General features: G+C 50.8%; 7 protein-coding genes across 7 annotated transcripts; 2 read left to right on the forward strand and 5 right to left on the reverse strand.

Moving 5' to 3' along the window:
- Positions 1-18: 18 nt before the first annotated feature.
- N7515_000431 (chromatin-binding protein RAD9) lies at positions 19-4,323 on the reverse strand (the record flags this gene model as incomplete). Its single annotated transcript, XM_056661175.1, has 2 exons — positions 19-4,206; positions 4,264-4,323. 2 exons carry the CDS (start codon positions 4,321-4,323, stop codon positions 19-21), a joined length of 4,248 nt encoding a protein of 1,415 aa, XP_056526341.1.
- A 446-nt stretch (positions 4,324-4,769) lies between these two features.
- Positions 4,770-6,200, reverse strand: sen2 (tRNA splicing endonuclease subunit SEN2; the record flags this gene model as incomplete). The annotated part of the gene is made up of 1 exon (XM_056661176.1): positions 4,770-6,200. The coding sequence occupies one exon, from the start codon at positions 6,198-6,200 to the stop codon at positions 4,770-4,772; it is 1,431 nt and encodes a 476-aa protein (XP_056526342.1).
- A 330-nt stretch (positions 6,201-6,530) lies between these two features.
- Positions 6,531-6,887, forward strand: N7515_000433 (H/ACA ribonucleoprotein complex subunit Nop10; the record flags this gene model as incomplete). Its single annotated transcript, XM_056661177.1, has 2 exons — positions 6,531-6,754; positions 6,812-6,887. The coding sequence occupies 2 exons, from the start codon at positions 6,531-6,533 to the stop codon at positions 6,885-6,887; spliced, it is 300 nt and encodes a 99-aa protein (XP_056526343.1).
- Positions 6,888-7,695: 808 nt separating this feature from the next.
- N7515_000434 (rRNA-binding endoribonuclease) lies at positions 7,696-9,002 on the reverse strand (the record flags this gene model as incomplete). Its single annotated transcript, XM_056661178.1, has 2 exons — positions 7,696-8,211; positions 8,268-9,002. 2 exons carry the CDS (start codon positions 9,000-9,002, stop codon positions 7,696-7,698), a joined length of 1,251 nt encoding a protein of 416 aa, XP_056526344.1.
- A 4,306-nt stretch (positions 9,003-13,308) lies between these two features.
- On the forward strand, positions 13,309-14,764 carry N7515_000435 (uncharacterized protein; the record flags this gene model as incomplete). Its single annotated transcript, XM_056661179.1, has 6 exons — positions 13,309-13,503; positions 13,558-13,662; positions 13,719-14,092; positions 14,157-14,224; positions 14,286-14,650; positions 14,714-14,764. 6 exons carry the CDS (start codon positions 13,309-13,311, stop codon positions 14,762-14,764), a joined length of 1,158 nt encoding a protein of 385 aa, XP_056526345.1.
- A 356-nt stretch (positions 14,765-15,120) lies between these two features.
- On the reverse strand, positions 15,121-16,665 carry N7515_000436 (M18 family aminopeptidase; the record flags this gene model as incomplete). Its single annotated transcript, XM_056661180.1, has 1 exon — positions 15,121-16,665. The coding sequence occupies one exon, from the start codon at positions 16,663-16,665 to the stop codon at positions 15,121-15,123; it is 1,545 nt and encodes a 514-aa protein (XP_056526346.1).
- A 303-nt stretch (positions 16,666-16,968) lies between these two features.
- N7515_000437 (aldehyde dehydrogenase family protein) lies at positions 16,969-18,625 on the reverse strand (the record flags this gene model as incomplete). The annotated part of the gene is made up of 4 exons (XM_056661181.1): positions 16,969-17,868; positions 17,925-18,358; positions 18,427-18,496; positions 18,572-18,625. The coding sequence occupies 4 exons, from the start codon at positions 18,623-18,625 to the stop codon at positions 16,969-16,971; spliced, it is 1,458 nt and encodes a 485-aa protein (XP_056526347.1).
- Between the last annotated feature and the right edge of the window lie 349 nt (positions 18,626-18,974).

The following is an 18,974-nucleotide window of genomic DNA, read 5'->3' on the forward strand; positions in this document are numbered from 1 at the left end:
ATCAAAACTAGCATAAGATCACTCCACAAACAACCTTCCCAGAATCAGACTTTGACAAACAAACTCATTCCCAACAACCCGCGCAGTAGACCTAGACTCACTAGGCACCGGAGTAGCCGACGGCGCAATAGACCTCTTCCTTTTCTTCCCATGGAACAAGTGAATCCTCTGCTGTTTTGGTTTCGGCGTCAACATCGACTCCGCCGCAGCCTGGTCTGTGTCATCAACATAAATCCAGTCCCAGGTACTTTGCAGACCAGCCTCAGACTGCGAGTCCAGCAGCGCTTTGGCGGTGCCGAGATCTGGGACACGCTCGACTCGGGTTGCACCTAAGGCATAGGTGAGGAAGATGTAAGCTTTTCTCCTTTCTTCTGCTTTGCCGCGGCCCATGACGAGCAGGACTGATTGGTCTGCGAGTAACTTTTTGCGTGATGAGATGGTTTCGGCGAGACGGGCTGTGGATGGGGGGTTTGGGGCCATGATTCTGGATTTGGTTGCTCCGTTCAGATACTTTGAGTCGCCGGCTGGGAGGAGATAGATGTCCCAGTCAAGGACGCGGCCTTGGGCAATGCAGTCTTCCACCCACCGCCCGGACAGACATGGGAGATTCAAGGCGAGTGCTTGCATGTATTTTTCCCTTCGGGAGTGAGTGTCGGCGATCAAGCAAGTAAAGCCAACATCAGCTGCAAAGGGGGCGAGACGGAGGCCCTGAGCAGATTTATTGGCTTCTTTCGTCGCGCCTTTGCTGGGGGTATCGATGGGAACAATAGATGAAGCGTCAAACAATTCAGTGAAGCCTTCGTGTAATATAGTGCCCCCATATTCCATAATCAGGCTGGTCACGCGATTCTTAGATGCTTCGTCTTCTTTGTAAGAGACTGCGAATGCCATGCCCGCGAAGATACCGTCACCTTGGTACATACTGCGCGATAACCGAGAACCGGGAGAAGCAGACACAGAGGACCTCTCAGGTGGGGTCTGGGCCTTGCTCTCTTGGCGAACGGGTGCGGGTCGATGTGTGTACACCCGATCTTTCAGTTGATTCCACAGGATAGTATCAAGATAGACACGAGCGATGGGCACTTTGATCACATTCTCGCTGTTGCTCAGACCACCATTTGGCAGGCTTTTGCGCTGCTTGGGGCCCACTATGACCGTGGTGTGACCGTAAATATCAGTGATAGGATAAAGACCGTCCGCAGCGGCTCGAGCCAGTTCTTCTCCAGTGAGTTTGTCGTCGAACCCACGGACGACGTGAGTGACCTTTGGAACATTTTCCATCTCGATTTTGACACAGTCCCCTATACGAAGCTCGAATCTCTTGACGGCACCCTTCGGTACATCGACAGGAGAACTGTCCTCGAATTTGACAGAGTATCTAGATTGTGATACACCCAGTGGTGTGCCAAAGCAAGTGGCTGGGAAATATGCTCGTTTCTGACCCATCCATACCGCAAGCACTTGGCTTGGGGCAATCTGGGCGTGATCGGGTGAGGCGTGAGATGGCCGAGGCGTGGTAGGGGCTTCATTGACACTGTAAGCCTCTGACCCAACGACATCGTCTGAGGCAATGGCTGATGAGACCTCGGTGAGTTCTGAGGATGGGAGCGGTGGTCGATTAGGAGCAACGGCCTTTGGTGGGGATGCCGGTCGCGGAGCAAGTCCAGAGCTTGTCGGTGGGGCATGCTTCTCTTGCATAGACCGCGATGTAGCTTTCATGCTGATTCTTGATCTTCGATGGACGGGTTGTTCAGGTGAACCTTCTACTTCCCAAACATTTCCGGGGACTTTTCGCAGAGGCTTCGATTGTCTTCGCACCGTGGTTTCGGGGACTTGTACCAAAGGCGCCTCATCATCATCCTCTTCGGGGATAGGAACTGGACGATTCTGGGATGCCCGAATGGGCGCAACAAATTTGGGAGGTTGCAGGCGAGGGGTGACAGGTATGATAGGGTCAGATGCTATATAACTCGAGCCATCGTTCCCACGACGCTTCTTCTTCGGTCGAGTCGGCGATCCATCGATCAGGGCTCTGAACTCTTGATCTTCGGTGGTGAATATTTCACCCATATCAAATCCTCCCATTCCGACCTGCGGTGAGAGATCCGCCGCAATTTCAGTCAGAGCTCTGCGCTGGCCCCCGCCTGGGCTCGACAACAGTTTTTTAAGTGGTGAGGAGAGTGCCCTCGGCCCATCTGGACGGGTGTGGTTGGTTGTGATACTTGGGACACCATTGAACATGGGTGGCAGATCGTCATCTTCGTTGTTCAGCCCATCTCCATTGGATCCAGTTTCAGAATTACATTGGGAGTGGCTGGGGCTTGTCTCCGGAATGCTCGTCAATCGCGCCATATCACCAATATACTTGAGGCGTTGATGGACAGGTGTCTCAGTCACATGTGATAGTATTGATGATGGGTCATCTCCAGCCCCTGTGTCCGTCCTGCGATGCGATGAGCTTGCAGGTCGTTGCTCGACGTGGTCGCTGGAGTAAGTGTGGCCGCTCTCCTTCAGTAGTAAGCTCTTCACAGGCTCAACGGCGATTTCATTGGACACGGAGCCACTTCTCTGGCTATTGCTGTTCGAATGTATTGACTGTGGGCGCGAGCAGGGAGGCGAGGATTGGAGACGCTCGTGTGCAGAGGGATTTTCAGAAGAGTGCGCGAGCGACCGAGGAACATTCATATCATCTTCGGGTTCCGTGCGTTTCGGTGAAGCTTGAGGTGATGGCTGGGAGTCTCTAACCATCACTTGGGAAGAACGCGAAACACCAGTAGGCTGACCTTCATTGTGGGAGACGAAGGAGCCTGCGCGAGCCATGTCAGCATTCACTTCTTCATCGGTTGTCACATGATACGGCGAGGGAATTTGCTCAAAGCCCAGCACCTGAGAAAGGCGGCCGTGGGCACTTGCGGCGGCAGCGGCATCCAGAGGAGGCCCGTCGTAATTCTCCTTGTCTTCTTCGGCTGTAGAATGAAGGGGCTCTTGTGACCTCGGCACTTGCAGCTCTTCCTCCTGTTCGGTTTCTTCTTCGCTGGCAACAACGTGTATCATTTCGTCATCTTGAGGTTCCAGCGGCTGCGCGGGAGTAGTTTGTGGTCTGGCGGACGTAGATCGGGCAGGAGCACTGAGGCCGGCGAACTGGGCCGGAGCTTCCTCGTCAATCTCTCGCTGCCGCCTTGCACGCTGGATAAAGCTGGACTCTTTATAAAATTCCTTGTCACTCTGGTCCGAAGGGAAATGATCAGCGGAGCGAGTCAACCTCTCCCCCAAAGTCCGGTCACGCTTTTTCTGCGACTCCTGCATCGATATGTAGTTCATATTCGGTTCGGATGATTCCCTCATATATTGGGCAGGGAGACCCGCCATTGGCGACGATATACCATTGGCGACACGAACCCGTTGAATCGGGATATTGGGTGATGGGCGATCCGAAACAAAATCTGTCTGCAGGCCATGAACGATGGGCGACGACGGAGCCTGGGTAGCCCCGAATACCTGGCTCAGGCCAAGAAGGCCACCACTAGACGCAATGCTACCCGCCAGCGGATTCCGTGAGATGCTCGGGGTCTGTGTCGTCACTCCGTTCGCCCCATTCTTTCTCACCTCCGTCCCGGGTGTTTCGGCTAGGAAGCGTTGTGACTCAGGGAAGAGGTCGGCTGCATAGACCGTCGGAGACGACTCGCTCGGGTCGAATGCGCTCTCTTGATCGTTCTCGTCGTCATTTTCGGAGGGGTTCGTTGGATGGTGTGCACCATCCAGTTCGGAAATGAGATCGATATGGCCGCTGTCTCCCTCGTACAATGTCCTTAGCGTTGCTCCATCGGCCCCTGTTTGCGAATGACGCATAGATTGTTCATTTTGCCTGATGAGACTGTCGTACACGGACTGCGAGACAACCTGGGTATCTCCAGGAGCCGTGTCTGCGGAGCTCACGTTACCGAATTGTGATCCGGATATGCTGCCCGGCTCGTAACCGGTTTGAGTGGGCATCATTATGCGTGCTTCATGCTGCCGATTTCGAGATAGAGGGCGTTGATGTCGATGCAAATGGCTCGCTGGGGTTATTGGCGTTTTCGGGGGTAGATTTTCACTGGCACCATTGGCAGTGCCTTTGACTTCGTAGGAGGTATAGCAGTACGTGGTCTTCGTATCGCTGCTGAATTTTGTCGACCCGGAAATGTACGGCTGAGATGGATCGTGCTCCTGGGGATGTCGGAGTTAGTCCAATGGAGGCGAGGAACAAGCCGGGCTGTCACATACTAGCCCCAACGCGTCGCGTTGCAATTTTGCCAGGTCGATGCTATCCTCCTGGGTCTCCATTTTTGACCAGCATGCAGTCCACGATAGCCTAATATCTCTCGCTATCGGCGGTACTGTGTTTCATGTTCATTTACATGCAATCTTGATGTGCCGGTATGCCATTCGTCAAAGCGAGTCCAAATGGATTGTGGAGACGATGAACGCGAGACGCGTGTATCACGTGTCTCAAATTAATATTACCACTTACGGCCTAGCGTCATACGAGAGCCGCAGTCATCCATTTTAGCCACCGAGTCGCAGCGACTGTACGGCGTTGCTGCGGCTCTGTGGTCTCCTTGCTGTTTTACATGTATGAATGAGTCGAAAATTGGAATGGCATGAAATAAGGCCGTGGAATTCTCATTTAGAGATAATGGTACAGGTATACACAAGGTGCAGTACATTACAAAGAGGGTATCTGAAGCCCAAAACATCATTGCCGCGTTGAAAGGAAATGAACAACACAATCAATCACGAGTGCGATTCGGAGTCCATCGCTTGACGAGGAACTCACGCACCTTGTATTGGCCAAACACTGCCCCGATATCATCGATTGATGACGCAGGCGGAGGTACTTCCACATAGCACAGGACCAAGCTCTTCAACACCTGAGCCTGCACACGGTTCACGCAGTGCAACCACCACCAACTCCGGGCCTGCTTCTCCGCAGTGTAGTTCTTTCGTTCTTCCGTCTCCGACCAGTAGGGGTGGATGTAGGAGGGAATGACCACGACGGCGAACTCAGCGTGGGAAAAGACAGGACCGCGATTGTAGAGCAGGTAATCGGTTCCGAATTTCACACCAGAGCGGATGACCCAACCGAGGGACCGGAAGTGATGATAGACTGTGTAGGATATCATGAAGGGATCATCTGGTTGGATGGATGCGGAGCCATCACGAGCAGGTTGGAAGGAGTGGTGGCAGAACTGTTTGAGAAGGCCTGGGATGGTGGTCGGCGACTGTGATTGAGTCTCTCCTGTCTTTACGGGTCCGTCGAAGACTTGCAAGGCTCCAAGCGAATAGGCGAGGAAGAATGCCTCTTCATTTGAGAGTTGAAGGTGCTCTTCATTCGGGAAATCATACACCTCGGGAGCATCAACGACAGAGTCTGGCAATTGTAATGAGGAAGGCGATGTAGATACGAATTCTTTCTTTTGCACGACTGGCGAGAATCGTACTGATTTACCGTTAGGCAAATTCTCGGGTTGGTTCTGTTCGGCGGCCGCGGTTTGCGCTGCGAGCTCGCGGGCCTGCCGAAGCTCCAGTGCGCGAGCTTCCTTTGCCTTCTTCAAGGAGAATCTCTCTGCTACAGCCGCTGGGCTATTATTCGTATCGTCTGCAGCAGACTGAGTAGCCTGATCGACAAGCAAAGAAGCTCCTGCTTCTCTTGCAGCTGCCTCCGCCTTGAGTCTTTCTTCAATGGCCAATTTCTCCATTCGGGCACGCTCTAGCTTCAATTCACGGCGTTCTGTCCGTCGCAGTCTTGTAATTTCCTCGCTGGTCTTGCCATCATGTAACCCTCTTCTTTTCCTCTCTCGCGCTAGCCAACTGGGTTCACTTCGACTGAGATTACCCTTCCCAAAGAACCCCATCTGCCATAAGGCATTAATGGCCTTCTCATCCGTGACATGAATTGATGATGTGGCTTTGTCAAAGTAGGCCGTGTAGACTTCCTGAGGACAAGGTGGAGATATAAGGAACGTGAGGTACGAGAGAGCGACGCTTATGAGAGAAAGAGGGTTATGAGGAATTACAGGAGGAACATGATGTACATTGACCGGAAGAGGAAACTGGTGAATTTGTCTGTAGTTGGGCCTAGGAGGTCGTGGAGGACGAGGTGGACGGCCATTTTGTGCAGGCTCTGAATGAGTGACCGCAGTCTTGTCCACGGTGGCCATTGTAGTGGCTATTATGTGAAGCCCTATTGGATGACTGGAATATGCAAAGTCCTAACACAGAATTCGAGGTTAGCGAACTGTGCTGAAACATGCGAGTGATTCAATCGGCATGGTAATATCTTCTCAGATACCGTTGTAGTCAATTCAGCGATCATTGACAAGCAGCTAGAAATCAAAGCGCCGCTTGCCTGAGCTAAATAATGGTGTCATCACCGAAGGTGAAGGTGTGGGATGGGGGGGAAGTGCGGAAAAGAAGCTTGAGAGTCATCTTACCTGAAAGTCCCTGTCTGTATAGACAACCTGGATCAATTGTCAGTTAGTCTCGTCACCATGGCTCTGCACATCAACAAAGCTCGAGGTTATGCAAAGAAATTATTATTCTTTTTTTTTTGGTCGAGTGCGAAAGAAAAGGAAATTTCGCGGTCGAAAGCTCCCGTTAAAAAGCACTTCGTGACTAAGCATGTGGTCCGAGCTCACCTTTTCGTCGAGAAAAAAATTCCTCCACTTATCGCCGACGCAAGTACTAACCTAGGACAATTCATCAATACCGCCAAGTGAGTTTTCAATATTGATCATCCTAACTGTTCATGTGCTAACCTTTCTATTTTCAGCATGCATCTTATGGTACGTCCCAGTGCGACTGCGAAACGAGAGATCCTTCAACTCCGCCCGGAGATCGGTCACTAATTTTTCAACGAACAGTACACTCTCGATGCCGCAGGCAAGCGTGTCTACACGCTCAAGAAGGTACGGAAGCTCTTTCGCTGTCGTGTTGTGGCTTTCTATGACTCCTCGCATCCAATTCGAGCTCCGGACATTGGTCTAATATTTGACAACTATAGGTCGTGAACGGCGAGGTCACCAAGTCTGCCCACCCCGCTCGCTTCTCCCCTGATGACAAGTACTCTCGGTGAGTAGCGATGCCAATTTCTGCACACATCTGGAATTGGAAACTGACCTCCCTCGCAGTCACCGTGTCACCTTGAAGAAGCGTTACGGTCTCCTCCTCACCCAGCAGTCCGGTTCGTCGAATCCTTTCCAAATTTTCTCACCCCCGAGGACATCACTAACGTTGCATTTTTTTAGAGAACCCTGCTAAGCCTTAAATGGATCGACACTGGGAAAAATGAATTACTGGGTGGCACAACCCATGTTTTGGCGAATGGTGTTTTTGTTGCGGTCAACGGATGGCTGAGATGTCCATACTTGTTTTGCTCTCCTTGGATGATCTAGTCGGGGTTTGACCTAGGCTTTCCACGGAATATGATACCTGATTTAGACTACCAAAGTTTTTGTCCACTGCGCATCAGAGTGCGGATAGATTGCATATATTCTATGTTCAACTGTAAATCACACAATAAGACATGGTCATTCCTCATAAAAGGTCAAAAGCCACCATGATAGCGGCAAAGAGCAAGTGAACTTTTGGTTTCATGCCCCAAAAACTCCAGCCCATGTATGTAATCCAAGATGCAAAGTCGCCGACGCAATATACTTAGCGCTTTCTCGAGTTGACGTTGCGGCCAGCCCCGACCTTAACACGACCGCCAGCTCTGTTGCGCTCGCCGGTCAAGATACCAGGCAAGTAATCCTCGTCCATGAGATCACGTTCGCGACGTTGTCGTCGCTCTTCTTCCATGTTGGCGCGTTGATACTCCTTCTGATCCTCAGAAAGAACGAGCTCAGTGCCCCATCCTCGCTGACCACCGCCGCCCTTCCACTTGCCATTCGAACTGCCCGCGACGGGCTTGGGAACGCTGTATACATTGCCGCGCTTGTTCCACTGCATGTTCTTCTTAAGATGCATAGTGAAGGCGCCGTTGGCAGTGGTCGTGCATGAGACACGGGTGAGAGTGTCCTTGCCGCAACGAGGGCAGAACTGCTTGTCCAACTCCTTTGTAGTCAGGAAACAAGCGTGACAGCGCTTGATGAAGGTACGAAGATGCTGGATCTTCTGTAGGGTGGTGGTAGACAGAAGGTTGAGGTTCATTTGCAGAAGTACGTTTTGACACTATACGACATGATAAGCGATTGCAATAGGGGGATGTCGTGTGGGAGTGTACTTACCGCGAAATCAGTGGTCATAGTCGCAACCTGCATTGTCTTCGGCGCGGCAGCGAGAGTCGCTGATCCGGACTCATCCTCAGCAAGGCGCTTCTTATAGTTAGAGGGCGTGATCCATTCCCCGCCGTCAGAATCGGCTTCATCCACATTTTGATCTATATCCTCGTCTTCTTCAGCAGCGACCTCAGCAGCAACCTCGGCGACTTCTTCGGCCTCCTTGGTTAGGGCAACCACTTCCTCTTTTTGTGGCTCCTCTGGTGCATCCGCGACTGTGATCTCATTCACGCCCTCTGTAATGGCTTCCACCTCCGCATCTTCGGCCTTGGCCTCCTCGGCCTCCTTCACAGGCGGCTTTCCGTTGATTCGCTTCTGGCCAGGGACGCTTCTTAACCGCCAGTCTCCCTCATTCTTTTCGCACTCAATCTCATAAGCAAGCGCAAGAACCTCGATATCGGTTCTGCTGAGCACAGATCGGTCACCGGTCTTGCGAGCAAATTCGCTGATAATGTTGAAGCTCTTCGGTGTGGGCGAGCGCTGCTTCAGAAAGGGCAGGTAAAGTGTTTCGACGCGCAGGCGGGCATCCGGATCGCGGATCTCGCTCACCACGGAGGGGGTCGTGATGATTTCGTCGCACTGGGCGAGGAGGGTCGAAAGCGGCGGGGTATTCTTGAGAATCGGGCCAGCGTCCAGCACAATTGTGTGGACGGGCTTGGAGGATGTGGCAGCAGTCTCTGCCATATTGCCCTATGACCTAGGACAGTTCCCAATGATCGACAATGAGAAAAGGATAGATCGTTGGCGACTTGAAGAATAGATTCGAGTGGTGGAAAGGAAATTTCTCTGAGAGGAGTGGCCTGTGCGTCCTTATCGGTCTATCTTATCGCCTATCCAAATCTACACAGTAGTGTCAGACTGGGATACACTTATCCCTCCCTAGGCCATAAACAGGAACCTTGGTTTTTGTTGTGGTCTAGTGGTCATTATTTCCCTTGTTATGAGTTCAGATTCGCTTCTATTTCGATCTTTTTTCATACTACTGGATATCTTGCACTGTGAGCCATAGGTTGCGCTGAGATAAACCCCGAAACGAGACAACCCCTGAGAAGCAAGCAAACCAGAAACGAAGGCAACAAACAACAAATCACGATGTCGTACAACGCGAACCCGCGAGAGATGGAGAAGGGAAGAGGAAAGAAGAAGAGCTGCACAGAAGAACTCTTTTCTATGTTCTTCTGCCATGCAGGCTGCTCCTTCTCTTAGATATCGTTTGCTCGTCACATTATCATCACATCTTTCTCACGAGGGAATATATCCATGGGCAGCCTGGCAGTAGTTATCTACATAGTAACTAGTTAACTAGTTAGTTATGCTTTGATCACACAAAGTCGGGAATACGGGCCGTTCTATGCTCACACAGGAGAGCATGCCCAGCCACCCGGGCGCATGTCGAGCGCAGTGGAATTGGCGCAATTCAAAATCGGACCAACATAGTGCTGAATATCACCAGAATCTATGTATGTAGGTGTCTCGGGCAGTACTGCGAAGACTACTCCCAATGCATTTGTGTAGATTTGAAAGTGAGCCCGTCTCTTCTCTATCTTCGCTGGAGGTAAAAGATGTAGACAGGAACATCACCTCCAGCTTTGGTGCAGAACCTATCCGCTGGCTCAACGCAATTTGCGTCGAAATAATAAAGGCCGTCAGAGACAACGAGACCTGGAGACCTCGGCGGACTACGCCTTGATGCTTCCTTCCATGTTCCCAGGAAGCAGATGATCCTCCAAAATAGGGACTTAAATAGTACATTGCGTAGTTCATGCAATCCAATCCGGACTTAACTCGAATTGCACGATCCTCGTGGAGAATATGACAATGAACAAATAAACTTCCTGCAAGCCGCCAGCTGCAAGGAACCATGATTGACTTGTCGAGTTTTCAATAGCAATGCCTTTGTTTAAAACCCGAAGCTGTGATCTCATAACAAAGTGGTGAAGGGAGACATCGACTTGAGAAGTGAAAGTTGTGACCCTTTGTCCACGGATGGACAGCAGGGGTCTAACAGTACGTCATTGTCACCGGAGCACATCACAACAAGCATTCTCTGACTGTGGATGTGCAAGACAAAGCTTGACATCTCCATGTCCGCGAAACCACGAACAAAAGCACGAGAACCAGCGGTCAATTCACGTGGAGCCGATTCCAATCGATTGTGTGAATTCAATAGTCCGGATTCATATCCGGCGACTTGCAGCATGAACGCGCAGTGATAAAGGGGAGGTTTCACAGAGGCGTAGAAAGAGATATTGCTATCCCATGACATCGTGGACTAGACCAGGTATCCATGAATCTATCCGTGCTAGCGTAGCCCGTTCCCAAACATGGCGACTAAACTGACTATCATGTTTGCTCAACGTGGTAATAGGTCTTGTGGTAATCTTATTTTCAAACAAGATCTCGAAACAATGAACATTACGAGCAAGAGAAACGCATACCTTCCTCAGTTATCGTTTGACTGAGATGACAAGAGCTGAGCTGCCATGCAAACCCCACGGCAATCAAGGAAACATGCATACCATGCAGCTCCGCTCTAGGACCTGCAGTGCATATCGACGAGAAATCGAAACTTTCATCTCCATCGTTAAGGCGAGGATAGGAACACACTGATTGTTATCCAATATCCAATTGACCCCATCTACGGAGTACGGAGTACAAACAAAGAGAAAGCCCCGGTGCCTGGTAGCTGCCTGGTACGTAGTGGGTGGATGACTGGATGTGACATATCAACACCCTCAACTCCACATCAGCGGGACGTGTCAAGCCACAAACAGGGAACGACAAATTCCAAAGTTAAAGTGCTGATCAATACGCAAATATAAACGGCACCTCCTGGACATCATCAGTCTTCGGCCGGTTGCCGCGGTCTGAAACGCACGGTTAGCAGCGTTTCCTTTGTTAGACGCGACTAACCGAAGCCACCAACGATAACACGTTCAACATCGTGTTCCTGGGCCACACGGAGCCCGAAGCCCCATTCTTCAGAGGCGATCAGAGTTTAATCAGCCAGAAGGTTAGGTTCGCCTCAAAGAAAACGCGAAGCTTTAGTCTTTTGGTGCGCCCAGGACCAGGTCCCAGGCTGTGGGTAACGGGCCATCCCTTAAGGGAACAGCCACCCCATTTTCAAGCGGATGTGGCTGGTACTATAATAGGGGACTCGATTTCATGTTTTCCAAATTCCTCATTCCTGTCATTATTGGATGTCCAATTGCACACGCTGTCTTCTTCAGTGGCCATGTGGTGACATAGTTTGGTCGATAGAGAACAACCTCCTTACACAACCGGCGATCCGTGGACCGTGCGTCATGAGCGTCATTGAATAGCCCTAACTTGCAAAATTGAGACATTGGACACTGTGGGCTCTGCATCTCTACGTCAAATATTGAGACTGACTCAATATTGCTAAAATCATGGCTTGGATCTCCGAGGTAACAATATGAGGGGCAGGACCGCGGAGTATGAGCTAACAGTCGATTGAATGATGTATACCACGAAGAGAGCCAGATGATCGGGCCACTTTCTGATTGATCGAGATCACGCACGGTGGAAGATCATGACCCAAGAGCTTGGAAGTCGGAGTCTTCTTTATCCCCGTCATCCCCGTTTACAAGGCGGTTCTATTGTCTAGCGGGGTCTTCGATATGATCTATGGGGCTCTCTCCCACTGACGCGCATAACCACGATACGGATGCGAGTCATCACACAATTTAAGTTCCTTTGAGATTAGCTGATCTGCACGGCCGAGTCGCTGTTTGTAGGTGACTTAAACGCCGTGAGATGGCTGATAAGAAGATCGATACATAGGTACTTCGTAGTCGACTAGAGTTGGTTGGATCTGCTACAACAGCGTCGCCAAGCCCCTGTCAGCGTCTTCGATTGCCATCAATTCTTCTCCAGTTTACCGTTTCACAGTCGGAGATGGTCGGACGCCAAACGAGCTGATCTCCGAGCTGTTTGTAAACAGTAAATGACAATAGTAGACACGTACATCCCACGACCGACATGATGGCTGAGAGATTTGGAATCATCTCCTTGAATGAGTATAGAAATATCCCCAGCTAGGGAACGACAAGCGATAGTTCGTAGATAACGACAAGATAGAGTTAACTCTGCATCAATCTTCATGACAAAGCTGGCCCTATGCACAATGCAGAATCGATTTGATCGGTGGCTCGGGGGCGGATCGGTCCATACGCGATCGACCCGATCAACGACTGGTCTCTTAATCTGACCATTCAGAACCCTCCAGACCGAAGGAGTAAGGGTCTCGATAGGGTTCAGATGAATATGTGGGAAATTGATATATCAAAGACCCTGTCTGATGTGAAATTTGGGTCCTCGTTGTGAAAGAAATTCCCTTCAACAGCCACGACCACACAGGGTAACTCAATGACAGGGAAGAAAAGAAAAAGCATAAGAAAAAGCAAGAGAAAGAAAAAGAAAGAAGATATTAAGATTGAGAAGCCAACATCATCTGCATTTACAGATGTACGGTCTCGAGTCTTGTCGCCAACTCTGCACCTCATTCGTTGTTTGCATGCAGCCCCTTGCGAACACGCTCTTCCAGACTGGACTCCCTGTCTTACGTCTAAAGCACTAGCCCGCTCATCCGGGGCGAGGAGAGACATCATGCAAGTTCTTGCAATTGAGTCGGTGCTCTTTCTGCTCAAAAAGGGATAGTGGATTTCATCTCTGGCTGTTGAGTTTCGGGGGCATTGTTTATGGATCTACTGTGCATTGAATTTATGCGTGGATTATAATAATAAGGCGATGTCCTCTTAGACTGCTTTTCCCCTTCTTTCTTAGTGGACTGAGAGATTGTTCTCTTATCGCTCGTTCGTGCGCTTTTTCATTTGTTGTAGATCGGATCAAGAGCATTCATTATTGATCTGGTCAGTGAGGCTTTCCCCAGATTGGGCAGTGTTTCCTTCGGGGATAGCCATACTTCTCTTTGCCCTAATCGACTTTGCCACCTAACATCTGCTTCATAATGAATTTGTTACAGATCCGCGATGAGTTTCAGCGAGGTGGTGGTGTTTATATGTCCCCTCGTGGTGCACAAGGGTTGACAGTCAGCGTTGTGTTTACGGCATTGGCAACATGCTTCGTGGCTATGAGGATGTTCACTCGAATCAAACTTATGAGGCGAGTAGAAGGGAATGATTGGATGGTCATGATTGCATTGGTAAGTTCGGTGTTTCGACCTTGCAGACGACCAGGCACTGATATTCATGTCCAGGTAAATTCATACGTCTTCATGGCTCTCGATATCATAGAAGCCGTCAGCGGAATGGGAGTGCACCTGAAAGATATTCCACCGCATATTCTCGAGCGACAGATGAAGGTGAGTTTGCTCTAAGCCATCGTCAACTGAGCACAAGATTGACAGAGACCAAACAGGCCTTCTGGCTCACCATTCCTTTCTACAATGCCGCAGTCCTCTGCGCCAAGGCCTCAATTCTGTTGCAGTACTTCCGAGTCTTCCCTACTCGGCGCATGCGTATCGTCTGCTGGATTATGATCACTGTCCTCGGTGTCTATGGAACATGGGCGGTGATCAGCGCATTCTTCAATTGCGTCCCTGTCGCCAAGTTTTGGGACGATTCAATCAAAGGGTTCTGTCTCAGCAAGCCCGGGCTGTGGTTCTCGAATGCTAGCATGCACATCACAACCGACATCGCAATTCTGATTATTCCAATCCCAGCTTTGATGGCAATCGACTTGCCCCGAAGGCAGAAAATCGCGCTGATGATCATGTTCGGCCTTGGTGGCTTGTGAGTTCCCCAGCACAAGACGGAGAGCTTCAAGAAGTTCAGCAGCTAATATGCCCACCCTCAGCGTCTGCATAACCAGCATCGTCCGCCTCATCAGTCTAAAGAAAATATCAGACTCCTCCGACCCAACCTGTATGTTTCCAGAACCATGACTCACACCCCAAAAGCGAAGCTAACATTGCCACGCCACAAGACGACAACGTCGGCGCCGCAGCCTGGTCTGCCGTCGAATGCAATACGGGCATAATCTGCGCCTGTCTCCCAACCCTAAAGCCCCTCCTCGCCCGCCTTTTCCCAGGAATGATAACCACATTCCAGGGCAGTCGCCCAACCTACGGCACCACCATCAACACAACCCAGCGCACTACATGGAACGGCGACGAGGCGACAATCAGTCCGCCCGTCGAAGAAGCCGAGTACGGCGCCGGGGACCCGGAGCGGATTCTCGCTCTTGTACCTGGGTCCGGCTTCAAGAAGCCTGGGTCTGAGGAGGAAGAGAAGAAAGGATTGACGCGGGAATTGACGCAGGTCGCTTCAGTGCCAGAGGCTCATCCTCGTGTGCGGACGCATCATCATCCTTCGTGTTCAGTGGATTCGCCGCTGCGTTAATTTGGCTTATAGACACCCACGCACATAATGGACTTTGATCATGCAGGCACTCTTGCGGCGTAGGGTATGATATAATGGTTGGAGGGATTTGTTTTTGTTCTTTTGTCAGCCGCAGCATGCTCATACAACCTGGTGATGGCTAGGTTAGCGTTCATTTTCATTTTCTTTGAGTTACTTTAAGGATACGGGTGGGATGAATGTGTGGATATCGTTGGATAGGTATAGGTATAGTCGAGATACAGCAATAGAACCAGGCAGATAGTCTAATACCAAAGAGCAAGAGTCACAGATCCAAGTCACTTTTCAGTGGGCTGATATTTGGCCTGAGACATGAAACAACGGAAAGGTCCGCCTTAATCAGGCTTCGAAAACGGAAATTGCGCTCTATCTCACCTGCGCAAAGGCTCGTAACCAAAAATCTAAAAATCGGCAAACTCCTTGTCGACCTCTTCGTAGTGATCAAAGAATCCCTTGAACAACTTGACACCCAGACCAGGGTCCAAGCTTCCAGTAGTGGCACGAATGCTGTGCATACTCAATTGCGGGATACCACAGTCAATAGCCCTCATACCGATTTGAGCACTCGTCATAGGCCCAATAGTGCCACCGCTTCGAGAGTCATTGCGAATCTGGAAAACCTGCAGGGTTGACCCACAACGCTCTGCAACCCGCCTGATGAAGCCCTCACTGACACTGTCGGTCGTCATATGTCCATTGGAGTCGGCAGACACCGTGACACCAACATTAAGGCGAGGCGCATGGTTCTCCAGGTAGACGTTCAGGAAGTTCGGGTTCACTGCGTGGATGACATCCGAAGACACCAAGAAGCTGTTGGCCACCGTTTGGGAAAGAAGGTTGGGGCCGTAGTTGTCCTTTGCGAAGGCCTCGGTGATCCGATCAATGACGCTGCCCATGAAGTTCGATCGAGCACCTTGTCGGAGCAAGCTGCCAATCTCTTCATCATCAAACATACCGACCATCTTCACTATACCGGGCGATGTGTCATCGGATGAAGCAATGAGAGCCTCCTGGGCAGCATAGCAGCAGAGCTTGTCGTCGATGCGACCGGCGAAGATCATATCCTTCTCCAAGCCACCGAGCTGCGCAGGCTGGGTATCGAAGAGTTCTAACTCCCAGCTGACGATAGTGCTGTAGTCCGTGATACCAAGCTCCTTCGAAATGATCTTCACGAGTTTCTCTGGTTGGGTCGAGGCAAACTTGCCATACTTGATGTCACTAGCATCGACCTTGGAGGGTCCAAACAGATCAGAGTTGTCGATGCCAATTACGGGCACCATCTGAGTTTCCGGATTGAATGGGCCATTTGCAGGAGAACCAAAGTGCGGAGCGAGAGTAGGCACACGAGCAATAGGCCAGTCAAGCTTAACCAGCTTATTCTCAACCTTGCCAGTTTCCGGATCGCGGACGAGCACCCGACCACCGATGCCGAGATCACGATCCCACCATGTAGGGCCGAGTCCACCAGCGTACGGGGCAACTCCAAGCTGCTCGAAGCCTGCTTTGTTCGGTAGCTTGGACACGGGCTTCAGCTTGGCAGTCAGGGCATCAACGTGGCCAGCGACGATAGCGACGCCGTTGCCGCTCTCGTACTTGGAACCAATGTTAAAAGCAATCAAAGAGCTGCCGTTACGAGAAGTATAGAACTTGCCGCCTTGTTTCAGCTCAGAGGTCCACACCGCTCGTTCGGAGAGGTGCTTGTAGCCATGGTCTTCCAGCTGCTTGGAGAAGGATTTGACGGCATGGAAGATTGTGGGATTGGATGTCATAAACTCGCAGTATGGCTTGGAGTAGTCCTCGGGTCGGACAGATTTATCAGCGGACGGTTCCTGAGCTCGGACTGGCTGGGATGCAGGTATGCGCTCCGGCATGAAGGGAATATCAGCGGTGAGTTGTAAATCCCATGGCATATGGAGGCCTTGGGCCGCGCCGTACTTTCTAGTCATATCGCAGGGCTTAATGGAGTTCGTATGTGTGGTTGTGTGGTGTGAGAGGGGAGTTTGGGGGAAGGAATGACTCGTGAGGGGAAAAGGCGGAGGGCGGAGTCCCGACGGGGCTGGTACCTGATGACGCCCCTTGCTTATCGCCGAGTCCGGTGACGCGATAACGGATTTGGCTATCTGTTGGCTCATCAACTGGCTAAATCTGTTCAGCATAGCGGCTAATTGGAGGCAAAGTTTCTTGAAATGCTGGGTGAATTGTTGTTGTAAGTAACATCTAGTTATCAGACTGACAGACTATCACAAAACTCAAGAATCACCAATCCTCATCAGCACAGTCTTTGTCTCCAAATATTGGTTCATGCTGTAATGAATCCCCTCTCGCCCAATGCCACTCGACTTCCAACCCCCAAATGGCATATCAAAAGCCCCAGTCGGGCTAGTACAATTGATACCAACACTCCCAGCCTCCATCGACTTCGCAAACCGCAAAGCCCGCTCAATATCACGTGTATAAACCGAAGCATAGAGTCCATACTCGGTGTCATTGACTTTCCCGATCACCTCCTCCTCACTCTCAAACACATTAACATTGACCACCGGCCCAAATATCTCCTCTTTCATGATCTGCGCATTTTCAGGCGTTTCGAAGAAAATAGTTGGCTGGACATAGTATCCCTCGTGGTCGGGAAGTGAATCTCCACCGAGGAGAAGCTTGCCATCTTTCTTTCCAAGCTCGATGAATCTTTTGACGGCATTGAACTGGGCTTCGTCAGCCTGGGGCCCGTGATCGACCTTCGGATCGGTAGGATCACCGGGAGTAATGGCTTGCAGCTTCTCCTTGAACATCGAGAGGAAATGATCTGCGATAGATGAGTGAACGTAAATTCGAGAGGTGGCCATGCAGACTTGGCCGCTGTTAAATCTTATACTGTTCGCAGTCTCTTTCGCTACGCGTTCGAGATCCGCATCTCCAAATATTACGGCGGGTGACTTGCCGCCGAGCTCGAATAGCACGTTCTTCATATTCGATTTTGCTGCAGCTTGCTGAATCAGACGTCCCGCTCTTCCGGACCCAGTGAATGTGATCATCCGTACGTCCATGTGATGGGAAAGCGTGGAGCCTGAAATGTGCCCATGGCCAGATAGGATGTTCACCACACCTGGAGGAAACCCGATCTTCTGAATGAGCTGAGCAACCTTGGCGCACTAAAGAAGAGGGATGATCAGTCGATTGACTTAATAAACGCATGGACGTCCCTTACCGTTAACGGAGCTTTCTCACTACTCTTGATAACAATGGTATTCCCCGCAGCAAGAGCCGGGGCCATCTTATCAACAAGGAATAAAACGGGCACATTCCAAGGAATGATCGCAGCAACCACACCGAACGGCTGCTTGAAGGTCATATTGACGAAGCCAGGTGTCAGCAAGCTTGTCTGGCCGTGGTTATCCCAGCCAGCAGACGCATAATACTGCAGCTTCTGTGCGCCGACTTTCGCATCCTTGTAGGCGGATACAGGACGTCCCATAGAGACAGCGTCTAGATGAGCCAGCTCATCCTCAGCTTCGAGTATTAACTGGGCCAACTTTCTCAGGTATTCCCCCCTGACGTTGGGAGACAGTGCCGACCATGCTGGGAAGGCGGCTTTGGCTGCTGCGACTGCGACATTTGCGTCTTCGATTGTCGCCTCGGGCACTGATTGCAACAGATGTGAGGATCATCCCGCAGTGGATGTTGCTGGTCTGAGAGAGGGGCCCACATACCTTGAGCAACTGTCTCACGAGTGGACGGTGATTTCAGCTCAAAGGTGCCTGAATCGGAGGCCGGACGGAACTGTGTGAGGTGGTAGTTAGCATCTGCGTTAAGCTACTCCATTATGTCCGACTATGCGATCCGGATAGTCCTTACCTCATTGTTGATGAACAACCGGGTCTCGGCTTCCTTTACAATGGTAGATGTCATGATAGTGAGTATGCAGAGGACTTACTGCGAGCTATTTTGACTTAAAGTACAATTTATGGAGGTGTCCAGCCCATCTTAAATAAGTTCTGTGTCTAGCAGCGAGACTAAAAGGCTAGTTATATTCCAGCGTATTCCTTAGCTTAGCGCTTAGCGCCAAGCCGTACAAGCCTGCATCCCGACTGAGCTTGAGGGCTTTTAACCCAGGATACTTAGCCTCTGCGGTTCTGGGATGCCCCACCCTTAGCCAAGATGAGGTTCTGGGCAAACCGAGATCGCGAAGAATATCATTGGCCGGATGGAAGTATTCCAAATAGCGCAAAGCTGTGCTAGAAGTGGTATGGGGTCTGCT

Source organism: Penicillium bovifimosum (assembly GCF_028826915.1).
Source record: "Penicillium bovifimosum strain IBT 22155 chromosome Unknown utg000001l_segment0_segment0, whole genome shotgun sequence".
Classification (NCBI taxonomy): Eukaryota; Fungi; Ascomycota; class Eurotiomycetes; order Eurotiales; family Aspergillaceae; genus Penicillium; species Penicillium bovifimosum.